Source organism: Zophobas morio, unplaced genomic scaffold (genome assembly GCF_036711695.1).
Source record: "Zophobas morio isolate AGI-343-1 ecotype UQ-CSIRO unplaced genomic scaffold, CSIRO_AGI_Zmor_V1 ptg000012l, whole genome shotgun sequence".
Classification (NCBI taxonomy): domain Eukaryota; kingdom Metazoa; phylum Arthropoda; class Insecta; order Coleoptera; family Tenebrionidae; genus Zophobas; species Zophobas morio.
The window spans coordinates 20205422-20226330 of NW_026972117.1; the positions used below are offsets into that span (position 1 = coordinate 20205422).

At 35.7% G+C, this 20909-nt stretch overlaps 2 protein-coding genes across 2 annotated transcripts; both read left to right on the plus strand.

Moving 5' to 3' along the window:
- Window positions 1-9231: 9231 nt before the first annotated feature.
- On the plus strand, window positions 9232-12903 carry LOC135127979 (lysosomal alpha-mannosidase-like). Its single transcript, XM_064054721.1, has 9 exons — window positions 9232-9480; window positions 9538-9908; window positions 9961-10300; window positions 10348-10481; window positions 10534-10953; window positions 11007-11759; window positions 11808-12056; window positions 12109-12373; window positions 12435-12903. The coding sequence occupies exons 1-9, from the start codon at window positions 9376-9378 to the stop codon at window positions 12801-12803; spliced, it is 3006 nt and encodes a 1001-aa protein (XP_063910791.1). The 5' UTR covers window positions 9232-9375; the 3' UTR covers window positions 12804-12903.
- On the plus strand, window positions 12824-16883 carry LOC135127980 (lysosomal alpha-mannosidase-like). The gene is made up of 11 exons (XM_064054722.1): window positions 12824-13082; window positions 13136-13238; window positions 13408-13465; window positions 13522-13700; window positions 13754-14237; window positions 14290-14527; window positions 14583-14779; window positions 15100-15490; window positions 15541-16258; window positions 16314-16573; window positions 16623-16883. Exons 1-11 carry the CDS (start codon window positions 12927-12929, stop codon window positions 16827-16829), a joined length of 2991 nt encoding a protein of 996 aa, XP_063910792.1. The 5' UTR covers window positions 12824-12926; the 3' UTR covers window positions 16830-16883.
- Window positions 16884-20909: the final 4026 nt, after the last annotated feature.

A 20909-nucleotide genomic window follows, 5' to 3' on the forward strand; every position in this document is an offset into this window, starting at 1 on the left:
CTATCACCCCTAATAAAAATTACTGAACTCGTCCATGCGTTACCTTGGCTATGTTTTGTTTACATGTCATCATTTTTTCAAAAATTAATAATTCTTGATTTTTTTTGTCTTTATTTTCTTGATTATATGAGCAGAAAAAGTATAGTGTTAAACTCGTGAGAAATTGGTCATTCCACTCCGATAAGTTCCTCCACTCGCCTTTGGTTCGTTCCGGAAACTCTCATCCTCGTGAAATGACCAATTTTCTCACTTCTGTACGTAATCCAAATATTGGCTATGCCCATACAAATTTTTGTAAAGTACCTGCGATAAAAATCAAGGCAAACTCTAAAACATAAATATAGCAGTATGTTATGTCATAATGTGTAAATATGAGTTACTACAAAAAAGAGTTTACGTCGAGGGGTAAACCGCCGATCATCAAGTGTACAATTGATTTCCTTTTGACAATGATTTCCTGTTGATTTCCCCCGATTTCTTTTGATTTCCTCTGATTTCCTGTGATTTCGTTTGATTTCCTCTGGATTTTCTATGATTTCCTCAAAATTTGTTTACATAATGTACTACAGGGCGATTGTTAACTTTTTTTTAACTTGACTTTTTTGTTTTGCCGATAATGATGTTGAATTTAAACCTTTTTTTTACCAAGTGTTTACTAACGTACGGTGACTAGGTAAGCTGGAGTGATTTCCCTTTAGACGAAAAAAATAAATAAATAAAATGTATTGTGCTGCTAAGCAACAAACTGACATGTTTAAGAAAAAAAATCTGATTTTACTTACAAAAAGAACGCTACTCTGAAATCGAGGCTTTAGATGTCTGGTGTGTACAAATTAGTTCGTTTAAATCACTCAAAGATTTAATAAATTATATTATGAAATTTTGCTTTTGACTTTACGAAATTAAAAGTACATAAGGCCAAGGATATTTCTAGTTACGTCAGCAGTTTTTACTTATCAGTGACTCATACTCATAAGGCAACAACGACTGGCTCATACGTTCACAGAGGTAATTAATGAATACCAAATAGTCCATATTAGGTTCATCTCTGTGTTGTGCATACAAGATCATGTTAAAGTTTGACCTATTTAAATCAAACTTAGAATAATAATTTAAGTCATTACTTTTTAAAAATTGGGTTTATTCATTTATTATGGTAGCATACACAGAAAAACCAAGTAGTTTCATTTATTTTATTAAATGTTAAAAAAAACGGTAACTCTAAACATAAAAGTAAAGCATTTCTGTTGGATCATAACAAAATATTAGAAAAAAACTTTTGAAATGCAAAATTTAACACGTAAGAATTTTTTTTTGCACAATAAAGGAGTGGATAACACCACTTGATAAATTTTCAGTGGTAATTTTCCCCTTTAAAAGTGTTCATGGGCACCTAGAATTTTGCACAGTTTTTTACTTTAGTATTCTCTACGATATATACTTGTACAAATATCGACCCAGGTTGAGGTTACATTATCACAAATTTTAATCACATCATTTAAAAAAAACTAGAATTAAATCAAATATTTTTTCAGTAATTTTTTTTCAAAAACTAAACTGCCTCTTCTGAGTACCTGAGGTGGAGGTAGTTTCATTATATATTAATTTTCTTGGATCTCCCCCTGATCTTTAATGTCCGGAAACATAAAAGCATCCGGAATTTTTGGATTCCTTTTCAAAAAATCACAAAAAATAGGGTTAAGTGATAACACTTTACCAATGTAACATTTTTTGTTTTGTTTTTGAGTTGTTAATTGTACTATAATATAATCGTCTATATTTAAGTCTGGTTTAGAACGATCAGTCTGACTATTTTCAGCCTTGAGATTCAAACGAGGATTCAAATCATCAGAATGATTGGAAGAATTCAAACTTTCGATGTCCGTGCTGTCATCATATTCGATACTACTTGGGTTGTCTAAATCAGATGAGTCACTTGATATGTTATAGCGTCTTTTTTGTTTTCCAATTTGGACTGGTTTTTGAATTTGAGATGCATCTTTATGTTGAAAGCAGGTATCTGTTTCTGAGTTGACTCTTCTACTATTACATTTCTTATTTTGAATAAATCTTTTGAAACGATCCACACTGGCGCGATCCTTTTCATTGTCTAACAGCCAGCAAAGTGAAGACTTTTTTATAACTTTTGTTGTCTTATCTAAGCGTATTCTGACTAGATCACCTTTCTCAACAAAAATATCGTCACTATCAAAACTTCTAGGGTGTATGTCTCTGTCAAATTTCTTAGATTCGTACGAAATTGTTCAAAGATCATTCAGTAAATCTTCATCTTGGTCAACTGGATCGTTTTCCAAACTTTGAAAGCAGTTACATTTCATGGCTATTTGAGAATTGTTGTAATTTTCAATGTGATCGCACTGTTCTTCACTAAACATTTCATCTTCAACTTCGTCATTGCATTCATTGTCTTTACATGGAGGCAAAAATACATAGTTGAAATCTATCACTTTCATTCCTAAATTTTCAGTGTCACGCAGACAATCCCGTAAAGCTGATTCTACGGTGCTTTGTATATCTTTATCTGAAATGTTTCCTAAGTCATCATTTTTCACAAAATCTCTCTTCATGATTGAACTTTTTTTCCTGATTTCTCTAGGAAAAACGAATTTTTTATCCAAATCGTTTTTAATGTTGTTTATAGTTTGCAGTCTGTCACTTCAATGCAACATATCTCTTATACTAAAATTAACAATTGTGCTAAAAGTTGAGGTCATTGATCTAAGGCTTCTAAACATATTCTCACAAGTTTGAGAGCTAAACTTCCAAGGCAAGAACATATCATCAGTAAGATTACTTTTTTGAAAAATTTTTATTATTTTTATTAATGCGTGTCCATTGAGTTCAACGCATGTGTAGCAATTGGAAAATAAAAAGTTATCTTTTACTGTATACTGTCTTTGGTCCTTAATCCATTTTTTCCATATTCGTAGGAAAAATATGCAATACCAAATGTTATATATCCTTTCTACAATAGATAACGTTTTGTCCAGGAATGCTGCCGATATAAGATAAATTAGGTTCAAATAAGCTGTTGTTCCTGCACTATTGTCAATGTTGTCGGCTATCATTTTTCTTACTTCCGGGCTACACATTTTTTCTGCCGCTGCATAGTTCATTTTGTCTTCTGCTTTCAAATCCGTTATTGTTAGCATATGTTGATCTTTGGTGTAATTTTTTACTAATATTTTAAGGTGAGCAACTGTAGCAACGTAATTCCATAGAGGTAATATTGAGTCTGATTTTAAAAACTTTGTTCTTAACTTTGTGATAATATGTACAGTGTCTTGGACATACAATGTCAGATCGCTGTCACTGAAACCCATTTGGTACCATTCCCAATTATTCAAATGATTTTCGTCGGATGAAATAGATAGGCGAGAATTTAAACGCATCGCTTTGAGAAGCCGCGTTTTCTTGTTGATTTCTCGTTAATTTCTCATTGATTTCCTCTTGATTTCCTTTTGATTTCCTTTGATCACAATGCCGACGGTCCAGACTTTTTTATTGCTCTGACTTCGGCTCAGCATCCCCTAGCCTTCCCCTAAACTACGGCCTTGTCTAAAGATTATGAAATATCGAGAAAATATGAAAGTACCAAATTGCCCGATGTACTCCATTATTGTACGTGCTTAAGTTATCTTCGATAAGAAAAACAACTTGAAAGTGTTTATGTTTATACATTGGAAGAATGTCACGTCGAAATTAGTTTGATTTGAATAAATTCGTCCCCTCAAAACAAAGGATCAAAACTATTAAGTAGCTAGTTACAATCGACAAAATGTTCGAATATCATTATTGTGGTATCCTTCCTTGTTCGAGGCCCCACGTTGGGCGCCAGTTTGTGGTAGCTCAGCGGTTTATTGATAATAAGAACAATACAAAGCAAAATATGGGTATGGGTTATCGAAGTGGTGGCAATTCTCGTCGGGGATGGTGGCGGCTCCTGGGACTCAGAGCGTCGTAGGGGATGACGGCGGCGATGTATGTAGCACAGGGCACCTGGACAGTGCGACCCTGGAGATGACGACGTCGGCGGTGCGGCACAGGAGACCTAGAGAATGCGACCCTGGAGATGACGACGTCGGCGATGCGGCACAGGGGACCTAGAGAGTGCGACCCTGGAGATGACGACGTCGGCGATGCGGCACAGGGGACCTAGACAGTGCGACCCTGGAGATGACGTCGTAGAAGCGGCGCAGGGGGACCGTAAAACAGTGCAGCCCTGGTGAAGATCTCGAAGCGGCGCAGGGGACCGTAAAACAGTGCAGCCCTGGTGAAGATCTCGAAGCAGCGCAGGGGACCGTAACACAGTGCAGCCCTGGTAATAATATCGAAGCGGCGCAGGGGACCGTAACACAGTGCAGCCCTGGTGATCACCAGAAGGGGACCGAGACAGTGCAGCCCTTAAGGTGGAGATGGTGGAGTTCCATCTGCCTGGAAAGCGTCCGAGTTGCCCTTTTATAGGCAGGGTTGAAATGCGTGGGAGTACCTGCACAATGAAGTAACTTCAGGTGGGGTGCGTTCCAGTGGGGGTGAGCTTGGTGGGGTTGATATCGGCGCTGCCGAGGACAGCGCCCTCGAAAGGGTACTAGCGGAGCGCTTTGAAAGCTCCGCTACATTATTATAATTCTTATTAAATAAAGACGTTTGTATTTTTACATTTTAGGGAAAATGGGGCGACTCGTTTTTAATTTGATCAATAAAATATGTGAATGCAATCATGAATCACAAGTAGAAACTCATCATATTTTGCACATTTTGGGTAGAATTTAATTAGCAAAATTTTCCGATAACGTCATACATTTTTTGGGGAGAATAAACAGATTTATTTTGATCAACAAAGTACCATGCTTATTTTTAAACGTCTGCAAGATTTCAAAGCTTTCAGTATTACAATTCTTGATTTATTCAATAAAATAAACTGATTGATTTATTAATTTTTTTGTCACCCTGTATAAGCAAATCTAAAAAATATGAATGCAGTGATACATTACAAGTACCTATAGAATGATCATATTTTGCACATTTTAGATATGATTTATTCGGCAAAATTTTTAGATGACGTAATCAATTTTTTGGGGTTAATAAACAGATTAATTAAAAAGTTACCATGCTTACAATAACTGCAAAACGTCTGCAAGATTTGAAAATATTCAGTTTCGCAATTCTTGATTTAAACAATAAAATAAACTGACTCAGTCATTAATTTTTTTAAGACACCTTGTATAAGCAAATCTAAAAACTATTAATGCAGTAGGATGAGCAAATATGTATTGATCAAAAATTTATGATACTTTTCATAACTTTAAAACATCTCCAAGATTTCAAAGTATTCGATTTCGTAGTTCCTGATTAAATCAATAAAATAAATTCACGCATTCATTTTTTTGGTCACCCTGTATAAGCAGAGCCAAAAAATAATAATGGAATAATAAATCGCAAGTAAGTATATGCTCGTCATATTTTCCACATTTTAGATATGATTTATTCGGCAAAATTTTGAGCTGACGTCATCAATTTTTCAGAGGCGATAGGTAAATATATATTGATTAAAAATTTATCATGCAAAATGTTGTTTTTTAAGTTTCGGGTAAAAACTCGACACGTGGACACGTAGTAATAAACTACATGTGTTTGTGTATGTTGTTTTATACAATTTAAAACACATTTACTATGTACAATTTTGAAGTGACGTCATCACATTATTGGTTGGGGATGATTAGACAAATTTTGGTTAGCGTTTTGCCATCTACATGATATTCCTAACATAAATACAACATTTGACAATAATCGGCCCAGTACTTTCGGAGATTGTCTGTCTAATAAAAATCCGTGACGGCAGGCAGACAGACAGACAGACAGACGGACAGACAGACAGTCAGACAGATGGAAAAGGGAGACCTATTTTTCTTCATATTCTAGGGGTCAAGAAAGATCGAGAAAACGTAAAGTAGAGAGTCGGCCGACGGACTCCATTACAATACTTATACCCTTTAAATCCTGATTTAATGTCCTTCTGTGCCAATCCTTGCAGATTCCTTCCTCACGGGCACATCATAACAGTCACCTTTCACTAAAACCGAAACTAAATTATTTTTAACACAAATAAATCACATAAACCAAGTACACCGCACACAACCTCAAAGTCAAAACCGACTGCGACTAAATTCTTCGTAACACGAAAAATGAACAAAAAATTGTCGCCGATACCAAATTAGATGTTTTTTGCAGAGTTTTTATTCATCGATGCATCGCACAGCACATGAATCCTATTTAAAATACCTACTGCAACATTATTCATTAGCAGAACATAATTTTCGCGCTGTGTGGATGAATAAGAAATTACGAATTTTACATACAATTCATCAAAAACAAACTACAAAACTAGATTTAAATACTTCTTTCGAAAATATGTTTCTCGATGGATAATGATGACAGCACAGAATTCAAATTTTTTTCACCATATTTGCCAAAATACTGATTTAAAAGAGATTCATACCGGATGTTCCGACGGTTAAAGGACAAAAAATTAAACATCTGCTGTAGACTGTAGATAAAATTCTTCAACACAGTCTGACAGAACTACAATTTAAAAATATTTTCAAACATATAGGATGTTCCGTCTAACTTATATGTATAATAAAACCAGAAACCAAAGTAAATTTAAACTAGAAAATGAACTTTTAGTAAATACACGGTGAACTTCGAGTATTTACCTTTTTGTAAAATATTCAAAATTTTACAATTAAGTTGTACAATTTATCGTAGAAACTACTAAACCACTTGCATAATTCAAGCTTCAGTATTTTAAATGTTTACTTACAACATTTCAACACTGGTTAGATTGTGCTTTAACGGAGGGGGAATCTCTGCCGAAATAATTTTAGACGAATGAGTGGCTTATCTTGATCAAATTATGTAAAGAAAAGTTTTCTGAGCATAGTTTTCCTTAGCATCTTTTACAAATTGTTTGCCCTTTTTCGTTGAAAATTCTCATACAGACCTGCATAAACGAAAGCAACAGAAGCAGCTACTATTGAGTTCGGTTAGTATATGCAACACACAATACAACTTCCAACTTTCGAGAGATTAAATTGGTTGGAGTAGAAGTTTATACTATGAACATTTTTGTTATTCTTAAGTCTGTGGTATTAAGAATAACATAGAAAAAAAAACAATTCTGTATTTCTACAAACAATTGTGTTTCTTTAAAACCAACTATACAAGCTTTAAGTCTACCTTAAACGTTTTCAACACCTAATAGCACGCTTTTTATATCATAAACGAGAACTATACATTTTTAATTATTCTCTTTTGTCCGACAGCTGTATTACAAGCAGCAAATGAGTCAGGAGCATACATGTTTATCAAATGGACATAAATTACTGAAAATTCAAGTCGTAAAAATGACACAAATAGTAGTAAATCTATTCATAATTAAAAAAAAAATAGGAGCATAAATAAATGAAGCGTAAACACAACAAAGATTAATAATGTAACTACGTTTTACAACGCAGTTATAAAGATAGAAACGTATTTTCCTTGCGCAGATCAATATCAGAGTATAAATTTTATGAATAAATTCTACCCCAATCGCTAAATTAGTAATCAACATGATTGTCTCTGTAATCCCGTTGTTAAATAAAATCACAGATTTCAGAATAATACCACATTTAAAATCGATTTTACAAAATCACTTTTTCTTTCAGTCCTAAATGCTGTTTGATTGTTTTTGAACATTTAAGTATTCGGTTTTCGCCAGTTTTTGCCGAAATGTGTAATTTGTGCTATTTTTACGTTGTTTATAAGTAGGTCAGTCAGGTAAATCAAACAGCGGGGATACAAAAAGTTAATTTAAAAAAAAAAAAGAGAAAAACTAAAATGACATGAAAATGGAGCAGTTTTTGACATAGCTTTGAACTACAGTTTCTACGAGTATTAGCACCATTACGCATTCATGTTCATTTTGTTCCTCATTTGAGCTTTTTATCCTTCTACTAGTTCTTTTTCATCCTTTTGCATTCTATTTGATCTAGATTTTCTTTTAAACCGGGTCGAATTAAGTTCTTTTTTATTTTTGTTTTACCTAAACTATTACTCGTTTAAATCTTCATAAATGTAGACAATTTTTGATCAGCTTGTATACTTTCTGAGACGACTTTCTGCCAAAATTACGTTCTGGTAAATTTCGCCACTGCAAATTTTTGTACTTATTTCCTTATAATAGGAATTTCGGCTTGAACGTATTTAAGAACCTCTTGTACACCTTTTACAGTTCAACAGTTAGATTTTCCTGTATACAAATTTATATTTTAAAAGTAAATTATAGAAAAAAATCCTATGATGACGGTAAATGCCCCCATCATTCTGTTATTTTAAAAGAAAATTTGTTGTTACAACAAGTGGCTAAATTTTACATTTTTCCACTTGCAATAATTGCAGATAAGATGTCGTGAAAACATAATGTGCAATAAAATCGGGTAGAGGACAGTAGCGTAACAGAAAAATAAAAACTTCTTTTTTCTACATCCTGGCACTTATTGAACAAAAACACGTACTGCTTGCTGCTTTCCAATACTCCAATACATTCATATTCCTCTGACACACATAAATCAATATGAAAATATTTTCAGTGTTAGCGGAGGTGTGTGCTCTGAATTCACTTAGATTTATAAATTTTTTTACGATTTTCCAACCTTACTACCTCATGCAGATTAAGTTTACAGTAGTAAATAGCAATAAAATATATGATCAAAGGCAACCCTGGATTTTTGACAGTTTATCTTTGATCGTTGCATTTTCAACTCAAATTTTTTTATTTGACGATAATTTGCAAGACGAAAATTAAAATTGTTTTTCTCTAGTCTCTTTTTTTACACAATTTATAAATTTTCGGTTTCCAATATTTTTCCACCAGACTATGTCCAACCAAGTCCAGTTTTGTCAAAAATTACATTTTTTACAATTTAAAACTAAATACCCGTAAATTTTCAGCTAAATAAGTCAGTGACCATCATTCAAAGTCAAGATAAACTGGAGATATATATTTGCCAGTCATTTACTCTTCGACATCAGTGAATACTTCAAACAAATACAATCCAAGCATGCTGACTATTGCCTTGTCTACTGCTCACTGACCCTACGAACCTTTCATTACATTTATTTTGACGGCAACTGTACACCATTTATCATTTAACCACTGACAACAAAGAAGTGGTCAGTGCGTTGTTTGTACTAATCTAAGAATAGACTCATTACAATCCATCAAAATGTTTTCATTAGTGTGATAACAGATATGTTGCTACGCTGATTAGAAAAATATTTTCACAGCGCAAATGTATTCACTCGTTCACCATGTTTAAGATGATACTACTCACCGTATTATTCCTCTCGGGATTTTGTATTAATTGTTATTTTTGTGCGGCAATTAGAGACGAGGCACCGCAGTGTGGTTACCAAGTGAGTTATTATTTATTAGTGTAGTTTTTTTTTTTCAATTAGTATAATAATTTTTAGTCTTGTCATCCACTAAAAGATGGTTTCATCAACATCCATCTCGTCCCGCACACCCACGATGATGTTGGTTGGCTAAAAACCGTAGACGAATACTACTACGGTGCCAACAATTCCATCCAAAATGCCGGCGTTCAATACATTATCGATTCTGTTATTGACGAACTCAAAAAAGACACCAACAGAAGATTTATTTATGTGGAGACGGCGTTCTTCTGGAAATGGTGGATCCACCAAGACGATTACGTTAAACATCAAGTCAAAACTTTTATCAATAATGGCCAGTTGGAGTTTATCGGAGGCGGCTGGACCATGAATGATGAAGCTGCAACCCATTATCAATCCACTATTGATCAAATGACATGGGGCTTAAGGTACTTGTTTTTGCTTGTACGAAATATATCTACTTTGTTTCGCTTCTCTCAGGAAACTTAACGACACATTTGGTGAATGCGGTCGTCCCAAAATTGGATGGCAAATTGATCCCTTCGGCCACAGTCGTGAAATGGCGTCAATCTTTGCCCAACTGGGCTTCGATGGGTTATTCTTGGGTCGCATAGATTACCAAGATAAGGAAAAAAGGTTTACCAGCAAAACCCCCGAGATGGTTTGGAAGGGCAGTGCCAATTTAGAAAAAGCTGACATATTTACCGGAGTCTTGTACAATAATTACGCACCCCCAAGAGGTTTCTGCTTTGATATTCTATGTGAAGACGAACCTTTAGTTGACGATAAGAGAAGCCCACTTTATAATATCGAACGAAAGGTGAATTACCTTTTTTGTGTAAACAAATCTGTATTTTGATTTTTTAGGTTGACGATTTCTTTGCATACCTAAAAAATGCGTCTGAAACTTACACCACACCTAATGTTCTTCTCACCATGGGAGAAGATTTTAATTATCAAGATGCACACACTTGGTTCAAAAATTTGGACAAACTCATCTAGTGAGTGTTGTAGTTCAGTACGAACTAATACTCACGCCATTGATTTTTGCAGCTATGCAAACCTGAGACAAGCAAATGGTTCAAAATACAACCTCATCTATTCAACGCCTTCTTGCTACCTTAAAGCTGTTCACGACGCTAATCAAAAGTTTGTTGAAAAAACAGACGACTTTTTCCCGTACTCTTCTGATGGTAACTCCTTCTGGACTGGGTATTTTACATCAAGACCCACTTTGAAACGCTTTGAACGTCAAGCTAACAATTTCCTACAAGTGTGTAAACAAGTTTATGCTTTGGATGATTTGGGACCTGAAGATTGGGTCGACTTAAACTCTCTGAGGGAAGCCATGGGTATCATGCAGCACCATGACGCTATTACTGGTACAGAAAAACAACACGTGGCAGACGATTATGCCAGAATTTTACAGGAGGGGATTAACGAGTGCCAATTTATTGTAAACAGTGCGTTAAGGTAGCAATTACCACACCTAAATTCCAATATCACTAAATTTGTTTCTTTTCTAGTGAAATTATTACGGGTGAAAACAATACAGATCCGGAACCAGCCCCCAAAATCGCCATCAATTCATGCTGGTTCACCAACATAAGTTCTTGTCCTTATACTGAAAGTCAAGACAATTTTGTAGTGACGGTGTATAACCCCTTAAGCCGACCTGTCATCAAGTACGTGCGCCTTCCTGTATTAGGAGAAGCCTATTCGGTTTCAGATCCAAAAGGAAATGATATAGAGGTTCAGTTAATTCCTATTGCCGATCCCATTTTGAAAATCCCAGGACGGGAGAGCAAAGCCACAGTTGACCTAATTTTTGTAGCCGAGGAAATTCCCCCTCTTGGGTTCAAATCATACTCAGTAACTAAACAAGACGGAAATATGATCAGTAAACCGGAAGATATCACAGAAATCACAAGTGGTGACGGGGTGGTAGGATTCGGCCTTGATCCTCAAACAGGACTACTAAACAGAGTTATAATGAACGAACAAGCAATTCCAATCAGCCAAGAATTTCTGTTTTATGAAGGAAATGTTGGAAATAATGAGGTTCCTACAAATAGATCATCTGGGGCATATATTTTCCGGCCAATTCCGGGCAAAAACGCTACTGCTGTAGCTGATAAAGTAGATTTTTCGGTGTATAGAGGTAACATTTTATCGGAAGTTCATCAGGTCTTTGACGACTGGGTTAGTCAGATTATCAGGATTTATAATAAAGAGAAGCTTATAGAATTCGATTGGTTGGTCGGTCCGATTCCTGACAAGTAAGTCACAGTTTTGTGAACAATCAGATATTATTCGGTTCTTTTTAGAGATGTCAACGGAAAAGAGATTATTACCCGCTTTACAACAGAACTTTCCACTAACTCAGTCTTCTACACGGATTCAAATGGACGAGAAATATTAAAACGCGTGCGTAACTCACGTCCAACGTGGACTCTTAACCTTCAAGAACCCGTTGCTGGAAACTACTACCCCATTACCTCCAAGATAACTCTGGTGGATGAAGCTAAAGATTTGCAGTTGTCAGTTTTGACAGATCGTGCTCAAGGAGGCAGCAGGTATTTTCAAAATAAATCCTTTAATATGACAAACGAGACATATGTTTTCTAGTTTAAGAGATGGTGAGCTGGAGCTCATGGTACACCGTAACTGCCTCCACGATGACGCTTTTGGAGTAGCTGAAGCTCTCGTAGAAACAGCATTTGGTGCAGGTTTAGTTGCCAGGGGATCACATTATCTGGTTTTGGGTCCTCATGCAAATACAACAGGTGACGTTAGTACAAGCGCCCAAGAACGTGACATAGCCCAGAGAAAAATCCTAGATTCTTGGGTACTCATTTCGTCGCCTTACAACGACACCAAGTACCTAAAACAGGTAGGTCCAGAAGATGGCTCATTTATAGACATTTTCTAGAAAAACATCGTATGTATTGCAGTATTCGGGACTGAAGCGATCTCTACCCAACAACGTCCAAATCTTAACCCTCGAGCCCTGGAAAGGTTTCAGCTTCCTACTGCGACTTGAACATATTTTAGAAAAAGGAGAAGACCCTAAACTATCGCAACCGGCCGTCATTGATCTACGCAATTTATTCGGTCCTTTTGAAATTTTGGACATTCGAGAGACCACTTTAGCCGGCAATCAGTGGTTGGACCAAAATGAGAGATTAGAGTTCCAAACTGTTGACGATAGCGGACGGAAAAGCGGAAAACGAGCAGCTGTAATTCAAGCACTCGACGATTATCAGATCACCTTGAATCCGATGCAAATCAGAACTTTTGTGATTGAGATTCAGAAGAATTGATTGTTTGTGTACACTTGAAAATACCTACTCTAAACGATAAGCTAGAGATATCTAAACTGTTACTAGGTGTGAAGTTTTAACAATAAACGTATAAATAAAACTTCGTTGTTTTGTTGTCCCATAATGAAAGTGCCGTCCACACGGACAGAGAAGAATCTTCGAGGTTTCGCTTTTTTCTTGATACAGATGACGTTGGCAGTGCTCTTGTTTTTACTTTTTTGTGTGTTAAGCGCTGGTGGTAAACCAGTGGTTGACGACGATCCGGTTTGCGGCTATGATGTAAGTATACAGTGTGGAAAAGGGCTTTGAAAATTTGAAAACGTTTTTGGAAGGCTTGTCCGGAGGCAGGATTGGATACTTTGAATGTACATCTTATACCACATTCGCATGATGACGTGGGATGGCTCAAAACACCAGACCAATACTATTTTCAAGGTATGACGACTTTTTCTACTTTGAAATTTTATCATGAAAGCAACGGGGTCGTTGAAAATTTACTGGATTTGTACTTTTTCAAATTCGATTTATTTCTAATTAAAATCTCAAGCTTCATTATTATTATTTATCAGTTTTATAGTTTTCTCTATTTTGTGATCGATTTCAGACGTACAGCTTGTAATCAGTTCTGTGGTTGATGCCTTGAAGCAAAATCCCGACAGAAAGTGAGAAAGACACTCTGTTACAGTTAGAAATATTTTTACACATAATTTGTCATTAGATTCGTCCAAGTAGAGACAGCTTTCTTCAAGCAATGGTGGGCTCAACAAAACGACCGCGTCAAAGAAGCTGTCCAGAACTTAGTAAACAATGGTCAATTTGAATTCATCAACGCTGCGTGGAGTATGAACGACGAAGGAGCTGTCCACTACCAGTCGACCATCGACCAATTTACTCTTGGTACGAGTTCGTTCAGTATTTATACTTTTACCGCTTACTTCACCCCAAAATAGGTCTCCGTTACATACAAGACAACTTCGGAAAATGTGCTCGTCCCAAAGTTGCGTGGCAAATCGATCCCTTCGGCCACAGTCGGGAACAAGCATCCATCTCTGCACAAATGGGTTTCGACGGTTTGTTCTTCGCCCGCTTGGACTACAGAGACAAGAACCGTCGTCTGAATGACAAAACCATGGACTTGCTATGGAGAGGAAGTGCTAACTTGGGCAACGCTTCAGATATTTTCACGTCGGTTTTGTACAGTCATTATAGTGCACCAGGGGGCTTTTGTTTCGACATTGTGTGTAACGATGAAGTTATCATTGACGACGAAGAAAGCCCTGACTATAATTTGGAACGTCGAGTAGATGACTTCGCTAATTACATAAGAGGTGTAGTTGAACACTATCCTACTAACAATGTTTTAATTACTATGGGTGATGATTTTCGTTACGAAGCAGCAATGACTACCTATATGAATCTTGATTTGCTTATCAAGTGAGGTTTGTTTTATGCTGTAATATTTGTTATGACTTTGGTTAAATTGTAGGGGTTTTGAGAAGTTCGAACAAACTTATAATGACCAACGAATCAAAGTGTTTTATTCTTCACCATCTTGTTATACTAAAGCTGTAAACGACTATGTGACTACTAATAATTACAATTTAGAATTGAAGACCGACGACTTTTTCCCTTATGCTGACGGTTCTAATACCTACTGGACTGGATACTTCACCTCAAGAGCGGCTTCTAAGCACTTCGAACGTCAAAGCAATACTTTATTACAAGTATAACGTTTTAAGATTTATAAATTGCTGATAAATGGTTCTTAATGATTTATAGGTTGCAAAACAACTGGCTGTTGACGTACAAGAATCATACGATAATGCAGCTATAAATTCTTTGAAGGAAATTATGGGTGTAATGCAACATCATGATGCCATTACTGGAACCGAAAAACAGCATGTGGCCAACAACTATCATTTCCTTCTAAGTAAGGCAGTAAAAAATGTCAATGATGAAGCTGGACAAATTTTGTCGTGAGTATTACTATCTTACATAATAATGGCTAAATTCTACTAAGAAAAATAAATATAGAACCCACTAGACACTCTCTTGTTCGATAGCTATCTCTGTCACACAAAAAAGTAGCTGCGCTACGTCACAAAAACGAGCTCGCTATACGATAAACTATATTTAGAAAAAATACCACTTCTTTCTATTTAGTCGCCAAAATAGAACATTGTCATTATTTGAAGAGTTATAGAAAAGCGTCCTTGTTTGCAAATGAATTTTCAACTTATTTAACCCAGTTGTTCAGTCAGATTGTAACCATTACAAAAATAACTTTATTTTTCAGAACTTTGATTAGTGGAACTGACGAGAACTTCGAATTTGACTCTTGCCTCACCGCCAACGTAAGCGCTTGCAGTCAAACTCAAGGCGACAAGTTTACTGTGGTGGTTTACAACCCCTTGAGCCATAAAGTCACGGCTCCCATTAGTCTTCCATCATACGACAAGACAAACTGGCATATTTTGGACCCGGATGATAACACAGTTGATTACCAAATTGAAAATTCACTAATTGATTTCAGTTACGTGGATGATGCTCAAACTTCAAAAACTACTATTCAGTTTAGTGCAAAAGACGTACCAGCTATGGGTTTCAAAGTCTACCGCGTAGAAGCGAATGCTTTGCAACATAAAGTTAAAAAACCGCCTAATCCACGCGTGTTGGTGGGATACGATGTAAGTATACAAAACTTTAAAATGTCACACTTTAAGCTTGTTTTTTCAAGGATACCAGTTTTGAAATTAGTGAGGAAACAGGTTTATTACAAGCTGTGACCATGAACGGTGTGAGGTTAGAAATAACGCAAGATTTTCAATACTATTCGAGTCAGGATAGTTCAGGTGCTTACATTTTTGTCCCAGTATATGATCAAATATCAAGAATTGCAAACGGACCCATCAGTACAACTCTTGTAACCGGTAGTGTTTCACAAGGAGTCTTACAAGACTTTGGTAGTTGGGGAAAGCAATTTATTAAAGTTTACAACGACGACAGAAGTTTCATCGAGTTTGACTGGATAATTGGTCCACTAGATATAAGTGATGGAGTTGGAAAAGAGGTGATCAGTAAATTCACCACTTCTTTGGCGACTAATGGAGAATTCTATACCGACTCAAACGGTCGCGAACTCCTGAAAAGAACAAGAAACTCACGACCCGACTATGACTACAGCGATGAACAGCCGGTTTCCGGTAACTACTACCCCGTAAACAATAGAATCGTTATACGGGATGCCAGTCAAGACATAGAATTGGCGATTATAACAGACCGGTCGGAAGGAGGAGCTAGCATCAACGATGGCGAAATTGAACTGATGGTACACAGAGCTTGTCAACACGACGATGGCAGAGGTGTAGGAGAAAATTTGAATGAGCAAGAATACGGAACTGGAAACCGAATCAGGGGTAAACATTTCTTAGTCGTGGGCCCTACTTCTGGAAACGGTAATTTTTGATCTTGTTTACCATATTTGTGTAACAGTTTTGGTTAAATTTTAAGGAGAGAAATCACTGGCTGCTATTGAAAGAGACGTAGCCCAGCGAAAGAGTGTGCAAGCGTGGTCTTTCGTCACTAGTAAAGATGTATCTGGAAGCCTCAACACGCTACAATTTAGTGGCTTGAGAAGTGACGTGCCTGATAATGTCAACATTTTGACTTTGGAACCGTGGGATGATGGAACTGTGCTGTTGAGACTGGAGCACACTTTAGAGAAGGGTGAAGATGAAAACATGTCCCAAGAAGTGACTGTTGATGTTTCGGTAATTTTTTTATATATTAATGACAATCTTTGAAGTTTGTATTCTACAGGAGTTGTTCACGCTGTTCACCATAACAGAGTTACAAGAAACAACATTAGGGGCCAATATGCTGCTCGAAGAAAATGTTAGATTGCAGTGGCCCGGAAGTGCTATTGATGATAAGGTTTCTCCAACCAAAAGGGATGTTGCCGACCTGGCCATAACTTTGGCGCCGATGCAGATTCGAACCTTTTGGGCAAAAGTAACCTACACATAATAATCGCTGTACCACAGTTTGTCAAACCAATAAAGTAGTTACTAGCAAAACAAACTTTTTCTTACAACAACATTAATTCTATAATAGCTTTAAAATTGGTCTGAATTTATTTTCCTCGTAACTCAAAGCAAATCTTCAAACAATAACACTGCATACAATACATATCTTTATTTTAACTTACAGGGGTTCTTATAACAAAAATAAAATTCCGAAAATCAAATTTTATATAAGTTTTCGAAGAAGCTAGTAGGTATGTTTTGTTGCACTTCAGTGGCGAGGGAATAATCATGATAAAGAGGAAAACATAGATTATAAAATTCTTCAGTTAACTACTAGAAAAAAAAAATGGACGAAAGTTATTTCGACAGGACTTCTCTCGTACATTTTTTTCCTGATTTTTGTAGTGGCTGTTTTTCTGAGTTCATTAATGTATTATATTTTAATTACCCATGCCCTGCCACTTCACATTCGAACGCGTTATGTAACAAAAACACACTTGTTTATATTTCCTCTAGAGTGACCGAGACAGGAAACGGATTTACAATAACTCCAAAATATAAATACATATGTTGATAAAGATAAAGTCTATAGGTGTAATTCTGTAAAAACTTGTTAAATTTAAAAGGTGTCAAATTGCAAATTTTCACAGTCACGGGTTAAATTCGTAAATCTGGTTGGCGGTTTATTTTTAACAACATCGATAGACAATTGGCCTATTATCCCTGCGTAGAGAGTTTCCCCGTTTGAAAATGTTTCGATCAACATTATTTCAGCAAGGACACATCTGTCTGTACCGACAAGTAGTGTAATAATAAAACATGGAAGTGTACTGTTCTTGAAATCTGAACAACAAAAAAAGTAATAGATAATGGCAGTAATAACATAAAAAACAAAAAATTCTATACGATATTCGAACGGTAAACCATTTTCGCGTTACATGTTTGAAACCCAACACTTGACAGACGCTTATAATCAACGCGCGGAATTGTGTTTCATACGCTCGATCCAGTGCTGTCGCGGCGATAGTTTGATTACAAATATATTTTTCTTTTGGACTATATCAACATAATATAACATTTCAGGATCAGAAATCTGTGGTCATGTGTTTGAAAAATTAAAAAGGGCATCGAGTATTTTTATTTGAAGTAATATAGTAATATAGAAGTAGTTTTTTAACAAGCTGTAAACACTCCTAGCGACGCACTGGCTACGACCTTGTGGACCAGATCAAAGCGTCCCCGCTACTCGCCGTAAAACACACCTTGCTTCAACTGGGGAATTGCATCCGTAAGATATTTTTCCGCCTAGTGCTTATAATAGTATAACCGTTTGCGGTATAATTTCGATTTTTTTGAGAAAATCTGGATGTTGTGAGGAAAATCTGAAGACGGATTCATAAAGAACAAGTAGGTATATTATTGTAGAAAATTTAAACCCTACTTACTATGAAAAATTTTGAGAAGTTGTCATTACGTTGTTGGTAGGGATGATTAAAAAAATTTTGGTTACTATTTTACCATCTACATGGCATTCCTAATATACGAACAAAATTTGGCAACAATCGGTCCAGTGGTTTCGGAGATTACGTGTCTAATAAAACACCAGACAGACAGACGGAAACGGGAGATTACTTTTTTCGTACTCTAGGGATCGTGAAACGTCGAGATAATGTGAAAGTAGCTATTTGTCAGATGGACTCGATTAGCTTACGCTCGGGAAGTCATAATTATCTTTTATTATTATACCTTATAGACATCTTATTTATGAAATAAGAATTTTAATTAAAGAGTTAAAATTTGGACCCGGGAGGAGGTATTAATGTGGAAACAAAAATGGAATAAAGCAAGAATCGAAAAATTTTGGAAAATTTAATTCCAATTATCCTAACACAGTATAGCAGGTTGGTGTTTAAATAAAGAAAACAATAACCAGTGGCGGCTTCTCGGGGTGGTCAGGGTGGGCAATGCCCACCTTATTTGATTGTTTACGATACGAAGTAAAATATAGATTTTTTTTTCTTTTTTAAATTCTTTTATATGTATACACAAATAATTATCGTCATAAACATCATTTAAGCCAACGGATTTTCTTCATTACATCCCGCAGTATAGAGGTAATTATTTTTATGACTCTACTGAAATATGGGTAAGGTGGTAAGGAAAATTATGTTATGCGAAAATTCTTGAATACTATTGTTATAGCAAAGAGCAACACGATAATAATTAATAAATACTTTTTCATATCAAATAAAAATTTGTAATAACCATATTCTTGTATTATGACACCGTGTAAACTTTATAATGAATTATAAATTTAAAAATCCGAATAACCAATGATGCGAATAAGTAATGCATTTATTATTGCAGTACGTATTTGACATGTGTATTTTTTTATTATTACATATGCATTTTTGTTTCATAAATATAACTGTAGCAGAGTCAACAAAAGTTAAATATACGCTTAATTTATTATTTAATTCAGACTGTCCGCACAGGTTTGTTACGCGTTCGCTCTTATATGGGTGGGCAAATCCACCCTGAAAATCTGGAGCATTCGACATGGTTCGTCCTCGTCGGAGACACCACTCAATTGAATTCAGTCAGATCAGAAACTGCATTATGGATAGTGCATTTCATTATAAAATGTAGCTTATTCAAATTACCAAACGGTCAGGCGCAGGGCCGGCTCTAAGGGACCAAGCGCCCCGCTGCAACTTACTGTTCAACGCCCTTTAAAATTGTTTAAAAAAAAAACAAACAAAGTTTTGTAATCACATATTTCTGTAGAGAGATCAACCTTAATATATAAAAGTTTTTGTCATAGAATACCCTCTCTATAGAACACGATCTCTAATGCTTTTATGTTGGTCACAATGTCAGCATCTACTAGTTGGTCGGGAACTAAAACTGGCGCTAAATTTGAAAGCGAATTTTTAAGGTGAATTTTTTATAATTGAAGGGAAAAATATGGTTTGTGTATTTTATGTTAGTTTCAAAACGTGTAAATACGTTTTGAAGCTGACATATAAAAAACACAAACAGTATAAAAAAAGTAGATAAAATATTTGATATAGTATATTTAAAACTTAACATTCAGTTGTAAATGTAAATACAATAATAACAACAAGAAATAAATAAATGCAATATTGATAATATCATTAATATCCTAAAAATATCTCAGGAGAAAATTAGAAAAGTAAGCAAAAGTCAAACAAAATAGTGCAAAATAAAATAACATTTTAAATATTAATTTATGTTCAAAATTGATAACAAAATATGTTTCCCAGGGACGAACAATGATGTGTCCTAATCCACTTGTAATATTGAAACAATTTCAAAGTTATTTTTAATTTAGACTTACCTCAATGTTATTCAAAATTAAAATTTAAAATTACTGATGACAAAGAGCCACGAAATAATACACAGAACCAAATTCGACTACGAATCGGAACAGTGAAAAATATAACAAAACTGAACAACCACCACAACCAGCCGACTAGACTTGGAAAATAAAATTTTTAAGTTTGTGCCGACAAGAAGTTTTATGGTACCAACAAACGTGACAAATGTTAGAAAAACACCTGGTTTTGGTAGTACCTCTGTCTCGTCAAATTGTTACCCAGATAATGACAAGCATAAATCTGGTATTTTTTGACGGTATTGATCTAAAGGTCAATCACCCAACCCAAAGGCGCACTTTTTTTCAATTATTACAGTCAGAAAGTGCCAGGAATTGAGTTCTTATGACCTATTTTGGTGAACCACTCCCCATAGTGGAATGTTAAAATGTAGCTTTTTCTGAAAAGTTTTCGATGGGCGCCTTGGTCTGTTCCTGCTATAATATTTTGTACGTAGTGATTCAATGCAGATCTAATACTCCTATTAATTTATTTCTATGGAGTTAACACAAAAGCATAAGCGCCGCCCGCTGCCCGGTGCCCCTTGTCATGGGCGCCCCGATGCGGTGCATCTTTCGCTTACCGTGTTAAGCCGGCCCTGGTTAGGCGGGTACCAAAGTAGGTACTTTTTTACTTTTTAGCAATTTTTTTTAATGGCAAATCCGACTGTAAGCTGTGCAAAT

Bases quoted from the DNA above. Each gene is read 5' to 3' on its own strand.
- LOC135127980 (XM_064054722.1), top strand. From the start codon at position 12,927: ATGAAAGTGCCGTCCACACGGACAGAGAAGAATCTTCGAGGTTTCGCT. The intron at 13,239-13,407 runs GTATGACGACTT...GATCGATTTCAG, and splicing joins AGACCAATACTATTTTCAAG to ACGTACAGCTTGTAATCAGT. The intron at 16,574-16,622 runs GTAATTTTTTTA...TGTATTCTACAG, and splicing joins AAGTGACTGTTGATGTTTCG to GAGTTGTTCACGCTGTTCAC.
- LOC135127979 (XM_064054721.1), top strand. From the start codon at position 9,376: ATGTTTAAGATGATACTACTCACCGTATTATTCCTCTCGGGATTTTGT. The intron at 9,481-9,537 runs GTGAGTTATTAT...AATAATTTTTAG, and splicing joins CACCGCAGTGTGGTTACCAA to TCTTGTCATCCACTAAAAGA. The intron at 11,760-11,807 runs GTAAGTCACAGT...GGTTCTTTTTAG, and splicing joins GTCGGTCCGATTCCTGACAA to AGATGTCAACGGAAAAGAGA.